At 59.5% G+C, this 17,355-nt stretch overlaps 2 protein-coding genes across 2 annotated transcripts in view; one reads left to right on the top strand and one right to left on the bottom strand.

The window, feature by feature from the left end:
- Nucleotides 1-13,650, top strand: part of MYO1D (myosin ID) — a gene marked incomplete at both ends in the record, with an annotated part of 70,645 nt that extends 56,995 nt beyond the window's left edge. Inside the window, one exon of the mRNA XM_079547273.1 lies at nucleotides 13,494-13,650. Within this exon, the coding sequence (XP_079403399.1) occupies nucleotides 13,494-13,650 (157 nt within the window). The remainder of the gene's footprint in view (nucleotides 1-13,493) is intronic.
- A 2,191-nt stretch (nucleotides 13,651-15,841) lies between these two features.
- Nucleotides 15,842-16,744, bottom strand: CDK5R1 (cyclin dependent kinase 5 regulatory subunit 1; the record flags this gene model as incomplete). Its single annotated transcript, XM_079547006.1, has 1 exon — nucleotides 15,842-16,744. One exon carries the CDS (start codon nucleotides 16,742-16,744, stop codon nucleotides 15,842-15,844), a length of 903 nt encoding a protein of 300 aa, XP_079403132.1.
- Nucleotides 16,745-17,355: the final 611 nt, after the last annotated feature.

Genomic DNA, 17,355 nt, shown 5'->3' with positions numbered 1-17,355 from the left:
GTGTTTTGTCCACGGCTCTGCTCTGGTGGGCCAGGTTGCTGTTGGGTTTTGTGTCAGTTTTGTGCAAACCAGAAAGGTGTGCAGGAGTGTTGGGATGAATTCTGTGGTGTTTTATTGAGTTGCAGTCGTTGCAGTCCTGCAGATCCCCCGTTTGGCGTGGATTTGCTGTTGCTTAAGTGTTACTTTTTCCCTCCCCTTTTCCAAAGGAGAGGTGTGAGGATCATAGAATCATAAATCACCAAGGTTGGAAAAGACCTAAAAGATCACCCAGTCCAACCGTTCACCTATTCCCAATAGCTCCCACTAAACCATGTCCCTCAACACAGCATCCAGCCTTTCCTTGAACACCCCCAGGCTCGGTGACTCCACCACCTCCCTGGGCATCCATTCCAGTGCCTGACCACCCTTTCTGACACGTAATTCTTCCTCATGTCCAGCCTGAATCTCCTCTGCCGTAGCTTGAAGCCATTCCCTCTGCTCCTATCACTGATGACACGAGAGAAGAGGCCGACCCCCAGCTCACTACAGCCTCCCTTCAGGAAGTTATAGAGAGCAATGAGGTCTCCCCTGAGCCTCCTCTTCTCCAGGCTGAACATTCCCAGCTCCTTCAGCCTCTCCTCATATGGCCTGTGTTCCAGACCCCTCACCAGCTTTGTTGCCCTCCTTTGAACACGTTCCAGGGCCTCAATATCTTTCTTGCAGTGAGGGGCCCAAAACTGGACACAGCACTCGATGATCCAAAGTAAATTTCCTTGTAAGAATGAGCCTCTCTGATCCGTCTGCAGCTCAGTGCCACGCTTCATCATTTACGGTGCAAATGGTGCTGTGTGGTGCTAAATTGAGTGGGAAGGCTGAAGGGAGCCAAGAAAGGAGAGAGGAGGTATAAAATCCCAGTTCTGCATTTGGTGCTCAGAGCAGAGGTGGGGATGGCTGCCGTTGGAACTGGGGATCTGAGATGTTTTCCAGCACAGTGATGGGCAGGGGGGGGTTGATGACCTCGCAGTCCTGCTGTGCTCTGTGGGTGGACGTGGTGGGATGCTGGGTTGCACTTCGTGGTCATTGCAGTCTTTCTGCCCCTGCCTTTGCAGGACCCCCGCTGATCTTCCTCCGCTCTCTTTTCCTCTTCGTTTCGCCCTTCCTGCAGAGCTGCATGCTGCTGTGCTGGCAGCACTGCTGACAGATGTCCATGGCCGTTTCTGCGCTGCTCGCTTTGCGTTTCCCCCGAGGTGTTGGGTTGTGCTCAGTCAAAACTCCCACATTTCACGGCCCGGCGCTCTGCTTCCGCTTGGAGTCACCTCCTCCCTGCTGGGTTCCCTTTGGCCAGCATCTCCCCAGCGCTGCCCAGCTCTGCACGGAGCTGAGATGCAGCTCTGCCTCTGCTGCCGTCGGCTCCTCGCTCGGTTGGACCTGCAGAGCCCCAGTGCCTCCCAAAGGGTATTTCACTGCTGAAACGCTTCACTGAGCTTCCAGCATCGTGGCTGGCTCCCCTCCATCTCAGACTTACGGTTGCATTTGGGGATCTCAGAGATCTTTTAATGCTCTCTGGTTCAGTGAGTGGGAACGGTGATGGGCTGGGGGTCGGAGGTTGGTGGTCTTGGAGTTCTCCTCCCTGAGGACCTTGAGGAAGCCTGCGCCTGGGCTTTAAGGGGGCTTTAGGAACAACCAGCTTGTTCCTGAGCGGCAGAGCTGAGTAGGATGTAAACTCTAATCCAGAATGGCATTACGAGTCTGAAAATGAAACCAAGCTCTTTTCTCCCTGCAGCCACAGGAATATCATGCTCTGCTGCACGCTGCTGGCTCTCCCCGTGCTGCCCCTCAGCTGCCCCATATGGCACTGCTCAGCTCTGCAGCAGCACTCTGAGCTGTGCTGCCCTGCTGGCCTTTGGGCCCCACTGCAGTTTGGGCCCCATCCACACGGTGAAGCTCTTCTTCTGGGCTTGGCACAGCCCTCCATTCGCATTTCCTTCCCGACTCTCCCTCAATTTTGGGGTTTCCTCCACGCACACTGCTCAGCAAGGCTGGGGGAATGCTTGGAGGCTGAGAAACCAAGGATGGGAGCAGGCACCAGAAAGGGGAGGGGGTAATGCTGCAGCCCCCTTACATCCCACAGCCCCCACGTTCCCCACAGCCCCGGCTTTCCAATCACGTGTCCCCTACACGCCGTGCCCACCTGGCACCATTTGCTGTCATTTTGTCAGATCAGGGCTCCTGTAGCTGTCAGCAACCAAAACCAGCACCAGAAAGACTCTCCTTGATCATCTTTAATGCTGACCTACTTAAAAGCCCCTTCCCTGCTCTGAGCGTGTGCCGGAACGCTGGCTTCAGCCTGCGAGGAGCTGAGAGCAGAATGATAATGAATGTAAATGATGGGCCCTCGTTCGTTCGGCCGCAGCCGATGAAAAATGTTTTTGAGATTTCTTCCTTTCTTTTTTTCTCTCTGCTGCGTTCAGAGGGCTGTGCCTGCCCTGCGCTGTCCCTCCAGGAGGTGACAGTAATAGTGGAGATGGGGGGAGAGGAGGTAATTGGCTCCGGCATACTGGTAAAACCACTCAGTCTATGGAAATGAGTTCAGTTTCTGGCTCCGGGGTGATGGCTTAAAATTAGACTGTAAATAATGTTCTGTTCTCTTTTAAGGAGCGAGGAGGAGCTGTAGGCAGCGTGCAGAGCAGTGGGTGGGGGGCAGAGCCTCAGCCCGGTGCCACCTGGGCTGGTGGTCCTCAGCACTGCTCCCCTGGGGCAGGGAAAGGATGGGAGATGAACGGGGATGGAGGGGATGGTGGCAGGGATGGGGAATGAAGAGGAATGGTGCCATAGATGCGACCGCTGACTGTGCCCTGCCTGGACCAGTGGCTCATTGCACCTTACAGTGTGCACAGAGCGTGTTCCTTGTTAGGAAGCACTGATCAGCAGGTGTGTTTTATATCCTCATTGCATTTCATGTCACTTAATCTCCCTCGGCCTGTGGTATAAATGAACATCCCTGCTGCACGGAGCGTTTTTACATACAAATGGCACAATCCATCCTGCGCCGCCATTCATCAGCTGTGACGTGCCCGAGGTGGAAGCCCTGGCTAACGAGTTTCACAGGGTAATTAAACGCACGCAGGGCTGCTTTGCCCTCTGTGCTGAACCCACAGGAAGGGATGATGTGGGAGCTCTCTTCCCACTGTGCATCGTGGCTGGGTGCCTCCGCAGGGTGTTGGGGGTCCCTGCTCCTCCCCAGGCTGCCTGCTGGAGCTCTGCAGTCCCTGCTCACTGCAGGGAGCCGGGCTGGATGGCCTCTGCAGGTCCTTCCAGCTCTGCAATCCCAGCACTGAGGATCAGCATCCGGATGCAGAGCAGTGCTCCGTCCTCGCTGTGGTTTCCCAAACGTCTCCCAGCCGCCCTATTTTTAGCCCTGTTTCCCAGGGAAACGTGCTGTCGTGTGGCTGCTGCATCCTCTGATGTGACAGCGAGGGGGAGAGGCGCAGAGATCTCTGCACAGCTTCCTGGCCGTCGCTCCTTGTGATTGAACAGACGCGCTCTGATCTGCCTTTCGCTTTGCAGAGCCCTGCTGTGAGACTGGCAGAGATGTTTGTTTGGGAGGCGATGCTCTCGGGGTGCCCTCAAGCCGTGCAGGTGGCACTGCAGCATCCCAATGGATGTGTTTTGGAGTCTGTAGTGTAGACAAGGGCAGAGGAGATGCCCTTTGGTGGCTGAACCCGGTGGCCCTGCTCTGCTGGGTGACGTTTGTGATGTCCTCTGTGCCTTACTCACCACGTGCATCGTGAGGGAGCTGCATGCTCTGCTGGAGATGCTGTGCCCTGGAACATCTCCCGTTCCACCACACACCCTGCTGTGCTCACACACATCCTCCTGCTGGGCTCCCTGCTGCTCTCTGTGGTCCCTCAGGCTGTCCCACCCCCTCTGCTGTGGTATTCCATAGAAGAGGTGAGGCTCTCCCCTGGGCTGGGCAGATCTTTCTGCCCCATGCGGATGTTTGGGTGCTCCAGGGCATCTCAGAGGGCACGAGGTACCCCTGTATGGGTGGGTGGCCTGAATCCAGCCGTGAGCCCCAGGGTCAGGGATGGGGCTCTGAGCGCTGATGGAGCTGTGGGTGCCTCTGCTCACTGTGGCCAGTTGGACCCGATGGCCTTTAAGGATCCCTTCCAACTCAAACCATTCTGTGATGCTGTGATCCTCTAGCCCAGCCCCAACCCATCCCCACTGCTCCCGTGAACCCAAACCCACACAGCCATCCTTCCACCCAGGAACAGGGAAAGATGGGTGATAGAGCACTGGACGTCTCCACTGCCTTTAACTGAGGCTGCGCTGGGGGCAGAGGGGCAGGGATGCCATTCCCCAAGTGTTCATCACCCACTTGTGTTTGTTTGGAGGCGTCTGTGTTTGCCCAGCTGCTGGGCTGGGCTCAGTTTGGCTCAGACTGGAATTAATTTGTTTTATAATCAGGACCGGCATGGAGACTTGTGGCTGTTAATAGTCCTCTCCTGCAGTTCCGCTGGTGCTGTGTTTTGCAACCAGCAGAAACCACGAGAGAGGAGACAAAGGGCTCAGAGAGCAGCAGGAGGAACAGCTTGGAGGGGTGTGCTTGAAGGAGAAGCAAACAGCAAAGTGGGTGATGGCAGAGCACCAGGGCCGTGTTGTGTTGCCAATGGTTCACAACCTCCCTGGGCCTCTGGAGCCAGAGGGTTGGTGCTCAGATGTATCAGCTGCCATCGCTGTCTGCACAGCTGCTACAGTGCCCTCCTGTTGGTGTTTGCTGTGTGTGTGCAATGGCAGCAGGGCCAGCGCTGCCTCGGTTCTGGGTTGGTCTCTTTTGCAAGGCTCAGTGCAGGAGATGCAGCCCGCCTGCCCCCAGCCCGCCCTGCCAGGCGCTGTTTGCGCAGCGCTGCTGCCATTAAGCTGCCTCCCTGCGGCTTTGCTCACAGAGCTCAGCTCGGGGCAGAGCAGAAGCAAATGCTGAAGCACTGCTCTGCTCGTTGTGGTGTCTGTGTGCAACCAGCGCCTTCCTTCCTGTGTCTGCAAATCCTTCGTCCTGAGGAGGAACTCGAGAGCATCCGCGGAAGTTGCACAGTGCACTGGGTGCCGCCAGCTGAGCGTGAGCGCTGAGCGCGACGCCATGCTGGGCTTCCTGCAGTGTCTGCTGAGCTCACTGGCTCCTCTTGCACCATTTCCTTGCTCTGCCGCAGCCCGACTTCTGTTCGTTGCTCTTGGAGGGGAAGGAACGTTCCTGAGCTGCTGTGGGGCGGCCCCCCAAGCTGGGGGTGTGCAGAGCCGCAGCAGACAGAAGCCTGCAGAAAGGCCGTGTGCTCCAGGTGCTGTGTTGGTGTTGTTACTGCTGGAGCTGTGCTGTTCGCCGGCAGCGCTGCCGTGCAGCAGCAGGAGTCAGGCTGCACGAGGGCTGGGTCCTCAGCTGAAATCCCACCACCGCTGGCAGAGCACCGGGTGCTGCTTCTGTGTCCTCTTCCTCCTCTCCATCCATCAGATCCACCCCTGTTCCTCTGCATCCATCACATCCACCCTTTCCTCTCCCCAGCCGTTGTGTCCGTCCCTTCCTCGTCTCCATCTGTTGCGTCCATCCCTTCCACCTCTCAGCTTTGCCTTTCCGTCCCCGAGGCATTTATTTGGGCTATCTCTAGCAGTTGGAAAATACAAGTTTGTATTTCCTCTTTCACTCTCAAACATCACTGCAGGGGAAACTGGAAAGGAAGAAGTTACGTATGCAGCAGCTTTGTGACTTCTACCAAAGCCTTTTGTTTTTAGCTGTAAACTTTCAGGGGAAAATATTGCTCTCCCTTTGCACCTACAGAACATCCGCTGCCTCCCTGGGCTTCTGTGTCACCTTCCTTCCAGGGAAGGACCTGCAGCCCCAGCCCTGCCGTGGTGACACATCAGCCTGTCTCATTATTGCCCTGCCTTACCCCAGTGCTGTAATGGGCTTTGTTTCACCGTCCCAGCCCAAGCTCTGTCATCCTCCTTGTTTTGCTTCCAGCAGACTCAGAATTGCTTTCTCAAAGTGCTCACCTGGCTGGAGCAGCCCTCATATGCATCAGATCCTGAGGCACACACACACCAGTTCCCATTGCAGGGTGTTAAAGCAGGGGCTGGGGATGGTGTTAAAACAAAGAGAGAGGAGGAAGGGGGTCCTCAGTGAGTTTGGGGGTGTCCTGTCCATGGAGGTGCCTGAGCTACAGGTGGGGACAGCTGGGGGGGGGCTGGGGGCTCTGGGGTCCATTGGAGTCCCATCCAGCTCAGCATGCTGTGATGCCATGGTTCTGTGATCCTTAACATCCTTCCAGCCCAGCCATGCCATCATTCCATGGTTCTGCAGTCTTTTCTCACAGTTACACCGTGCTGTGGCTGCAGTGTGTTTGCAGTGCAGTGCTGTTGCAGCTCCTCTTGGAGCTGACAGGAGCTGGGTTAATGAGCAGAACGTCAGCCATCAAACGGCGCTGCCTGCTGCATTTCACGCCCGTCTGTCTTTGATGCAGGCAGCGAAATGCAGCAGTGACAAACATAGAAGAAAGCAGCGACCTTACAAGCTAAATTGAGTCCTTTGCTTTCCTGTAATGTGGTCTTGAAACTGTGAGAGTGGAGGAGGGAGGGGAGACAGAATTCATGGGAAACCTTTTGTCTGTGGAAACAGAATGGATGTGGAGAGAAATGCTCCCTCCTTCCTTCCAGGGCGTTTAAATATTCATTTTGGGAGCACGCCCAGCCAGCAGAGCTGCCACATTGGCTCCCCGCGGCTGCAGGCTGTGCCCGCATCCCACGTTGGGTTTTGCTGCACGTCTCGAGCAGGACTGAGAGCTCAGGTGCTGAAAACAGGAGTTGCATTGCGTCAGCTGAATTGCAGCCCCGGGTTCAGTCCTTCCTGTGAGCACTGCTGAGGAGCTGCAGCCCACGAGCAGCGCAGTGCCGTGGGGCTGCGCACGCAGGGATGGCACGCAGCGAGGCGGTTTCCTGCGGCGGAGGTGGGAGCGCTGTGCTCACGTCCCCCCGTCTTACAGCCCTGACTATTTTAGCTCATGCAAATCTTTTGTTTCCTCCTCACGTGGCTGCAGGGATGCAACGCAGCCCACTGCTGGAGACGGGCCTACACCGGCCTTTGGGTCAGGTCAGAATGGTGCTGCTGTGTGCTTAAGGGCAATTAATACTCGTGGCTAACGAGGGTCGGTGCCTGCACTGCCATAACGTTCCCTGTGTGCCCCTTTGACAGCGGGCTCTGCTCTGGGAGCCCCACGGACCTTCCCAGGGCACAGTGCAGGGCAGCGGGGTGGCAGCACCGGAGTGCCTCGGGCAGGGGGGTGGTGCTGGCTGTGGGGCCATGGCGGCCGTGGGATGGAGGGATGCGGCGCCCGCTGCGGGGGGGAGGTTGCCATGGATACAGCGGGAGCATCCCTGGTGCAGCGCGGTGCTGCATCCTAAAAATAATCGTGCTGGAATGGGAACGGCTGCATTCCCAGCCCCCGCTGGGGGTGGTGGGGAGCTGTGGGGCTGCAGCCCCTCCTGTGGCACAGCCGTCACGTTTCCTGCAGCTTCTTTGCGGGGGGAGGAGGGCTGCGCAGCGCTGCCTGCTGCAGGGACAGAGCATCACCTCCTATTTGCAGCACGGAGCTGAAGAGAAGCCCCCAGCGCAGCGATCTCTGCGTGCTCCGCAATCCCCCCTCACTGTGTGCAGCTGCGGGAGCTGCTGGAGGCTCTGAGAGCAGCAGTGGGGGCATCGCACCGAGTCACAGCGAAGGGCCCATTTCCCAGAAGCATCCTGAATTAATTCTGGTCGTTTCTTTCGTGGTGAGGGATGGAGAAGCAGTTGCTTTGCCTCCCCAGCACGGCGCTGCAGCACAGGCACTCATCTCCATGGGGTTAGAGCATCGCTCCCAGCTCTGCCATCTCCCTCCTGGAATATTTGCTGTCCCCTGTCCTGTCCCCACGGACCCGGTCGTTCTGCACAGTTCCCATTCTCACGGTGCCTCTGAGGTGGGGCAGTGCTTAACAACACGCAGCTCCTGCGGTCCTTCTGTGGCGCTGACCATGAGTGCATTGCGATTTACAAGTCAAATGAAAGCGCAGCTCTGCTGGTCTGGTTTGACGAGATTTAGAGACACCTTTCATTACCTCTCTCCAAAGCACATCCAGTGGGGCAGACGGGAGCCCGGCAGGTTTATTGTTAGCGGCAGGTCGGCTCTGCGCCGTCCATCACCGCGTGTCTCACATTTTTGGGATGGAGCTGCGGTGCTCCTGGCAAACCAACCTGTAATTAACACAGTGATTTGGGCTGAGCTGGGGTGAGTGCTTTGAAGTCTGCGTCGCTGACTGCTTTCACTGCAGAATTCAGTCCCAGGCCTAAGACTGAAAGGAATTCCACTCGAAATTCGAGGTGTTTTGAGCAGAATGACGAACGCAGAGTGGGGGCTTGTGCTGTTATCTGGCATCTCTTTGGCACTGGCACTGGTGAGGATGAGTGCAGGTGATGCCCATTGGTTGATGGCCTGCTGGTCAACCCAGAGCGCTTCCCTTCCCTGCACGCTGCAGGCAGGAGTTGGGAGGGATGGTGCTCAGAGCTCATTTCCCACAGGAAAGGGCTGAGGTGTTTCATGCTGGGTTTACTCTCTGCTGGACAGATGCTGGTGGAGCGGCTTTGGCTCCCAGCACTGAATTCCATTTGTAGATGTGACCTGAAATGGGGCACTGCTCGTCGTTCTGTGAGCACCTTGGCAGCTGCTGCTGGTTCTACTGAAGCTGTTGCTTGTGTAGTTGGAATGGAAAATAATGACTAGGCATAGGTTTAATTTAGGTTTTAATGATCATTTTTGGGTAAGTCGTCTTTAGATCCCTCCCATGGAGCAGCCAACACTGGAGAGGTTGGAGAGGAGGCAGCCCAAAATACACTGAATCCTCTCCTCCCTTCTGCCTGCGTCCCATGCAGCCAGGCAGCAGGCAGACCGTCCTCCTGGCTTTCTTCTCCTTTGGAACACGCAATTGAAGAGATAATGAAGGCTGAAGGAGGGATCATGGAGCAATCAGCCCTGGGATAGATTTTCTCAAGTGGGGATTTGCCACCCCATCTTCATCCCCATCCCTATTTCATCATCCCCGTCTTCAACCCGTCCCATCCTCATCCTCATCCCCAACCCAGTGCCTCCCATCCCATCCCATCCCATCCCATCCCATCCCATCCCATCCCATCCCATCCCATCCCATCCCATCCCATCCCATCCCATCCCATCTGACCCCATCCCCAACTCAACCCGTCCCATCTCATGGAATCCCAATCCATCCCATCCCACCGTTGACCACCGCAGGGTTTGGGGCTTCAGATCCATCTCTGGTCACTGCAGGGTTTTTCCCCCGTGCTCCAACCTTTGCATACAGAAGTTGGCTTAGGAAGCTGGGCTGATGCTCTTTAATGTCCTCATCAGTGACACGGCTGCGTTATGGGTGTCCATTTGTGCTCTGAACCAATGAAGCTCTCAGAAACCACTGAGGGGCAGAAGGCAGCGCGAGTGGGAAGGGAGGACCAGGCACCAGGAGCAGAGCTATTTCGCAAAACGTTTTCTGTCTTATTCATGGAGAACCCGCCAGCCACCTCCACAGCTCGCATCTGTGTTGCCAACCCAGCATCCTGAGGTTGGGCTGCAGGGCGCTCTGTGTTTGTGAAGGCAGCAGAAGCTCGTGCAGCGTCTGCTCGCACGTCCTGCTGGGATGGGACTCGTTTCCATCGTGGTCGTTGTGCCATGGGGCTCTTTGGCTCAGCCCACACCTCTGACACTGAGATGATTTCACAGCAGTGGCTCCTTATCTCCTTACTGCAGCGGCCCTTCAGAACACATGGAGGGAACCTCTTGACGCGCTGCGATAGCCCCGGAACAAAGAGTTCAGCCATTAGCAGCGGAAGCATCGGCTTTGCAGTTCATTTCTCCCCGTTTGCTGCTCAATTTTTCGATTTATCGCAGAGAGAAATGTGGCAGATTTAACTCTGCTAAGCCCAGAGGAGGAGGGAGCTGGCAGCAGGAGGGGGGAGATATTCTGCTCGAATGAATGGACGCCGAGCGCTGGAGCTGCTTGCTGTTCATGGCTTCAGCTGCTGTGGATGGAGACAGTTCTCAGTGCCATGGGAAATCTGCTGATGGCTCCTTTGGAGTGCAGAGGAATGAGTTAGGTGGAGGCAGAGCAGAAGTAGGTCAGCTACTTCAATAAGGTGGTGGTGCTGCAGTGCCTGTGTGAGCTGCACTCGTGTGGGGTGAATGAAGCAACGAGAACAGAGCACAGCAAAGTGCCGGTCTGCGTTGGGGACGGCAGCCGCAGAGCCTTTCACTGAGCTCTGATTCCCAGACCTCTCCTCTCCTCTCCTCTCCTCTCCTCTCCTCTCCTCTCCTCTCCTCTCCTCTCCTCTCCTCTCCTCTCCTCTCCTCTCCTCTCCTCTCCTCTCCTCTCCTCTCCTCTCCTCTCCTCTCCTCTCCTCTCCTCTCCTCTCCTCTCCTCTCCTCTCCTCTCCTCTCCTCTCCTCTCCTCTCCTCTCCTCTCCTCTCCTCTCCTCTCCTCTCCTCTCCTCTCCTCTCCTCTCCTCTCCTCTCCTCTCCTCTCCTCTCCTCTCCTCTCCTCTCCTCTCCTCTCCCTCTCCTCTGCTCTCCCTCTCCTCTGCTCTCCCCTTTCCTGTTCCCCTTCCCTCTTCTCTCCTCCCACCCCTCCCCTCCCCTTCTCTCTTTCCCCTCTTCCCCTTCTTTGTTTTCCCTTTTCTCTTTTCCCTTTTTCCCTTCTCCCTTCCCTCTCCTCCTCTCCTCCACAGCCTCTTTATGGTGTTCTCATATCCCCTGAAGCTGTCACTAACTTCTCTCTCATTTTTCTTAATTTTTTTTTATTAGTATTACTTCTTTTTTCCCATTAAGTGACAGGGACAAGCGTTGAAAATAGAGGTTTTCAGGTCAGAACTGGAAATAGGTGCTGCTGAGCACAGCCACATAAGGTCAGAGCTGGGAAGGAAGCACCTCATGCTGGGGCAGAGGGGCGTCCCCCCACTGGGGACATCTGGGGGCATTCGCACAGCTCTGGGCACTGTGGGGTTATGTGGGGTTTGGGGACGCTCGGCAGCAGCCTGGCTGCACACACAGCCTGTGATCTGGGACCTGGGCGCCTGGCTGCCATGGTTACGTGAGCTGTGATGCTGAAGGCGCCGCTCTCCATCAAAAGGCAGCAGGGGACGGCGATCCTACAGAGCTCCAGTGATCCCACAGGGCTCCAGTGATCCCACAGAGCTCCAGTGATCCCACAGGGCTCCAGTGATCCCACAGGGCTCCAGTGATCCCACAGGGCTCCAGTGATCCCACAGGGCTCCAGTGATCCCACAGGGCTCCAGTGATCCCACAGAGCTCAATGATCCCACAGAGCTCCAGTGATCCCACAGGGCTCCAGTGATCCCACAGAGCTCCAGTGATCCCACAGGGCTCCAATGATCCCACAGGGCTCCAGTGATCCCACAGAGCTCCAGTGATCCCACAGGGCTCCAATGATCCCACAGGGCTCCAGTGATCCCACAGGGCTCCAGTGATCCCACAGAGCCCTGGGAGCCCCACGCTCAGTTTTACCCCAGAGCTGTGTGACCATCCCGGGGTTGCAGCTCCTTTCTGCTCCCAGCGCCGCTGCTCTGCTCCCCACCCCCACCCAGCAGTGGGAGCAGAGCTGCAGGGCTGTGCTGCTGTCCTGGGGGCGCAGGGCTGTGCAGCACCATCAGCTGCTTCAGCGGCTGTCTGCCAGCAGCAGATCCCCATCCCCGTGTGCTGTGAGCGGCACACAGCTGAAACCCCACAGCCCCAGTTCTTTCAGGGGGGGAACGATGCACACTGAAGTCATTTCTTCTGAATTTCTCCATCAGCACAGAAATTCCTTACCCACAGGGCGCCCAAAGAAGTGTGGTTGCCCCATCTATGGAGATGCCCGTGGCTGTGGGTGAGACTCTGGAGTCCCTTCCAACTTGACTGTGCTGTGGTTTTATGGGTCTGTGGTCTTCAAGGTCCCTTCCAACTCAACCCAACCCAACAGAATGCAACCCAGTGTAACCCAACCCAACCCAACCCAACCCAACCCAACCCAACATAACCCAACCTAGTGTAACCCAATCCAACCAAGCCATGATTCCATGTTTCTGTGACCTTTAAGGCCCCTTCCAACCCAACCATCCTATGATCCCCTGGTTCTATGAACTCTAAACCAACATCTCGTGAGGACGTGGCCATCGGGAGCCCTGAGCTGGATGTGCAGCACTGCTCCTTGTGGGAGCAGGACAGCTTAGCGCTGCTCATCCTAGGCAGGGATGGAGCTGTGATGTCAGAGCCAGGAAAGCACTCTGCCTTCATCTTCCTAAGTGCTCCTCCATCACTGGTGCTGCTGCATTTCCGATGCTGCTTTCACTCCATCCATGGCCAGGAGCTGAATCACATTCTTGGCACGGTGGTTTCTCGTTAGAAACGCAGCACTGGGGCATTTTGTGGCAAGGTCGGGTCGCACCAAAGCCAACAGGCAGATGGGAGCCTTTCCCCACATCTCTGCCAGACCTCAGGATAGCTGAGAGATGGGGCGGCCGTTGGGTGCTGGAGCTGCACCCCATGGATGTGGGCCCCCCTCCGCTTGGAAATCTTTCTCCTGGTGGAGGACATGAAATATTAACACACTGCCTGCGGTGCCCGTGCTTTGTTTGTTGCAAGCTGCTTTGCTGATGAAATTTCCTGGGAATTCCCTACTTAGCAGCCACGTTTTACATCCCGCAGACCACGGAGCAGCTTTAGCAAATGCTTTGTAAAGGATAAATGACGGCAGGCTTTGAACCAGGGGAGAAGAAATGGCAGAGCCTTGTGAAGCACCCTGGGAATTGTTCTGCTTCTGGGGTGCAGAAGTGGGGACGCCGTCCAACCTTGGTATCATTGTGCCGCACGCCCCAACGTGCTGCAGGAGATACACACACACGGCTGGTGCAGCGCTGGGCCTTATCTGCCCCGCACGGAGCCTCGGTGCCAGCGGTGGGGCTGCTGACACCCGGCCTCCTCCAGACCCTGCGCTTTTCTCTGAGGTCTTTTCCACATTCCCTGGGTGGGCGCTGAGGGTCGGGGTTGCACCGGACGATCCCGGGGGTCTCCTGCGCCCCGCTTGGCTCTGTGTGATGCCTCCGGTCCCTTCGCGGCCTCAGCTCTGCAGGGAGCCGGGCAGCGCCCGCCGGCTTGTGGCGAAGCCTGGTCGGGAGGCCGAGCCGTGGGAGCTCCCGCTATCGGGCGCCCAGCCCGCTGCCTCATCCCGCCCCACTGAAGGCCGCGCCGGGCCGCGTGCCGGCCTGTGACGCGGGGAGCTGAGCCCGCAGCACGGCCCGCTAAGACGGAGCAAAAATAGCCGCCTAAGCGGGATCGGGGCCGCGGCTCGTGGCAGCGGCTCGCACGGAGCGCCGGGCCGCGGCCGGGCGTCGCGCGGTGCGGGCGCTGTGCTGACCGCCGCCCTTTGCTTTGCAGCGAGAAGCGCGCGCTGCGCGTCAGCGTGGCTCACCCGGTGCAGTGCAGCCTGCACGGCAGGAAGTGCTCCGTCTCCGTGGAGACGCGGATCGACCAATCGCAGCCGGATTTCACCAAGCATCGCTCCGGGTTCGTCCTCTGCGTGCCGGGCAAGTAGCCGCCCTGCGGCCCAGGGAGCGGCGCGGAGCTTTGGGGCTGCGACCGCCCGGCCCGTGGGATCCGTTTGGAGGCGCCGCGCCGGACGGCCCCGAAGCTCGGCGCTCGACGAACCCGAATCCGGGAGCTCCGCGGCCGCGGTCGCTCTGCGACGGCTCTGCGCGGCCGCCGTAGGTCGGGACGATGGGAAAAGCTTCTGAATTCTCCCCCAAAGCATTTATGGTACCGATGCCCCCCCCGCCCCCCCACGACGGTGCCTCAAGCCCCCCCTCCCGGCTCTGCGGGAGGACCCAAAGACACCGCAGCGGGCCGGCGGCGCGGCACTGACCGACGGCACGGGGCGGTGCGAGGCTCTGCTGCCCGCTCGGTTGGGGCTCCCGGTGCAGAGCAGTTGGGAGGCCTCTCCGTGCCGGCTTTGCCTTAATTCCCCCTGCATTGCCCCAAACGTCCCCGTGACCTTCAGACGCCGCGTGCCCCCACAGCACCGCTGCAGTGGGGCTGCGCTGCGCCCCGAGGCTCCCCACGGCCGCACCGCGGCCCCGCTGCAGTCGCTCCCGGCGCTGCCGGTCAGGTCGGGACTCACAGCACGATGGCAGAGATCAGAAATCCCAGCAGAGCCGTGGGGCAGCGCTGGAGCCCGACGCCGCCCATCCCGAGGGCAGCGGGACGCGCAGCCCCTCCTGGCCCCGTTCGGTGGGACGTGGGGCCGTCCCACGGCACTGCGGCCATAGGGACGTCCCCACGGCCCCGGCTGCCCTCTGCCCCGACCCCCCTCCCCCGCCCCGCAGCCCCCTGGCGGTGCCCGCTTTGCACTCCGGGCTCTGAGCAGCACTTTGTGCCCCGCTGCTCCGTGCGGCGAGGAATGGCGTGGAGGAGATTGTGGTGCTGCGGGATGGCAGTGCTGTACGTCACGAGACGTCTGTATGAAATGCATCATCTGTTCCAGCTCTGGTTTTATATATATATATATATATATAAAATGTATAGAGAGAGAGTTCTGCTTTGTTCCCACGAATGAACTGCTGCTGCGCTGCGTTGGGGCGAAGCCATAAACGAGCTGCTGCTGACCCGGGGCCGCGCTGCAGCGACCCCTCTTTATTTGTTTGTTGTTTTCAAGTCGTCGGCATTTGAACGTGTAAAAGAGCAACAAAAGAACCTGCCGTGGCTCCACCGCCAGCACTCAGCGCGGCCGTGGGGGGCGGATGGGCCCGGCGAGGGGGGGGGTGACCCCCAGCACAGAGAGCAGCGTGCCGTGTGATGGATGCTCAGTGCGTTTTATTTCATCAGCACAGTACAAAAATAAATAAAAATAAGGGGGAGGGGAGGGGGGCATTAAATTACAGGCACACGGGGCCCCGCGACACGGTCTGTCGGGTTATAAACCACACATACGTACAAACGCACTAAACACACACATACAAAAAGGAGACGAAGATATAAATTAAGAACAATACCCACCAATTTGGTCAACAGATCTACGGAGGAGATTGCACTAAAAAAAAAAAAAAACGGACGCGTGGAGCTGCAGCGGATCCCAATGTACAGCGATGGAGGAATGGCACCGTGTGCGGCGGGGCTGCGGCCCCGCTCCGGGTTGGGTTTTTTTGTTGTCGTTGTGTGTGAGCGTGTTTTTTTTTGTTGTTGTTGTTTTTTCCCTTTTTTTTTTCGGTTTTTTTTTTTCTTTTTTTAATTCCCGAAGACACAAAATGCTCCGATGGCTGCATGCGCGATACCACTGTCAAAGCAACGATGAGAGAAGGGAGGGTGGGGGGCTGGCGGCGGTTCCCCGCTGGTTGGGGTTTGTCCGATAGCAGCAGATGCCGTCCCGGAGGTCCTTCCAACACTCCCGGATCGGTGCCCGACGGGAACCCCGACCCGCAACCACCGCCGCGGGGTCGGCGCTGGGGGCCGCAGCCGCCCGACTGCAGGGGACGCGGACGGGGCGGCGCGGGGCTCCAACACCGCGACCCCTCCGTCGGTCACTTCAATGGGGATCGTCGGTGCCGGGGTCACCTCGAAGGGAATCGGCGGCGGGCCGAGGAGAGCCCTCCTCCGGGCCGCCTCGGAGAGGAGAACGGATGGGGCGGCGGGAGCCCCGAATGGGGGCCGCCTCGGTGGGGATAACGGACGGGGGGAGGGGAAGCCTCCGGCGGAGTCACCTCGGGGCGGCGGCGGTCGGGGCGCTGCGGGGCTCACCGGTCGAGCCCGATGAGCAGACGGCCCTTCTCCTCCGCGCCGCTCTCCTTCTTGAGGTCGGCGAAGACCTGCGTGAAGAAGTGGGGGTCGGCGTTGACCTGCAGCATCTTGGGGCTCATGAGGTCGATGATGGAGAGGCAGCGGTCCCAGAAGGCCTCCTTACAGCTCTCCACCAGGAAGGGCTTCAGCGGGTAGGAGATCTCGTTGCCCATGTAGGAGTAGGAGAGGTACAGGCAGGTGAGCAGCACCGCCTGAAGTTCGTGGTCGCTGCCCACCTCGGCCGAGATGACGTCGCGGCACAGCATGTAGAGGAACACCACGTTGGCCGGCGTGATGAAGCCCTGGTCCTGCCAGCCCTGCAGCAGCAGCGAGCGGTCCACGGAGCGCAGCCACAGCACCGGGTCGGTGGGCGAGAGGTGCTTCAGGCGGTAGCAGCGGCGGCACAGGAACTCGCCCAGGCAGCGCAGCAGTTCGCTGGTGGACGCCTGGACCACCACGCGGCGCGGGGTGGCGGTGGCGGCGGCGGGACCCCCGGGGGGGTTCTTCTGAGCCGGGGGGAGCGCGGCGGCGGAGGAGGAGGAGGAGGAGGAGGGCGGCGGGGGCGCGAAGGTGGCGAGGTTGGCGCAGGAGAGCGATTTCTTCAGGTTCTCGTTGTTGAGGTGGGTGACGTTGCTCTGGTAACCGCCGTTGGGCTGCACCTTTTTGGAGCTTTTCTTCTTGGCCGAGACGGCGGCGATGCGCTTCCAGGGCAGCACCGAGATGAGCGAGTGCCGCTTCAGGCCCTTCTCCTTCGCGTTTTTGCTGTTCTGCACCGCCGTGTAATGCCCCACCGTGGCCGTCCCCTCCTCGAACAGCGGGGCCTTCCGGTAGCTCGGCGACAGCGACAGCACCGTGCCCATGGCGCCGGCCGCCCGCCGGGCCCCGCCGCCCGCCCCGGCCCCGGCCCCGCTCCGCCGCCGCCGCTCAGCGCCGCGCTCAGCCCCGCCCCTCCGCCACTCCGCCCCGCGCGCTCCCGCCGGCGCAGTGCGCGCCCCCGCGCCGGCCCCGCTCCGCCCCTCCCGCGTCGCCACGTGCGTCCGGCGCGCCGGCGGGGAAAGGAGAGGCCGCGCCCCCTGCGCCGCGAAGCCACGCCCATCGCGCGGAACCACGCCTCCCCATTGGCGCGCTCCGCGCTGACCGCGCCCCCGAGCGGGGCTTTGGCCACGCCCCCCCGCCCGGCGTTACGGAGCCGCGCTCGGCCGCCCGCGGCTCAACGGGAGCCGCCGGCAAAGGGAACAACGCGCCGCTCGGCACAACGTCGACGCTCCGTGCGGGGCGGGCGGCACCGGGCGGCGCCTCAGGGCCCCGCAGCTCAACGCGGGCACGGAACGGCTCGGGGGCGACGCGGAAGGCGCTGGCAGCGCAGCGCAGCTTGGCTCTGAGAGCCGCACAGAAGCCCCCCCCCCCCCAGCAGCTCTGCCCGCAGCTCTGCGCTCCCCCCGCACTGCAGGGGAGGGAGATGAAAGAGAAG

The sequence above is a fragment of the Tetrao urogallus genome (assembly GCF_951394365.1).
Source record: "Tetrao urogallus genome assembly, chromosome: 26".
Classification (NCBI taxonomy): Eukaryota; Metazoa; Chordata; class Aves; order Galliformes; family Phasianidae; genus Tetrao; species Tetrao urogallus.
Note: the sequence above shows the minus strand (reverse complement) of the source record. Positions and strands in the feature narration are given on the sequence as shown.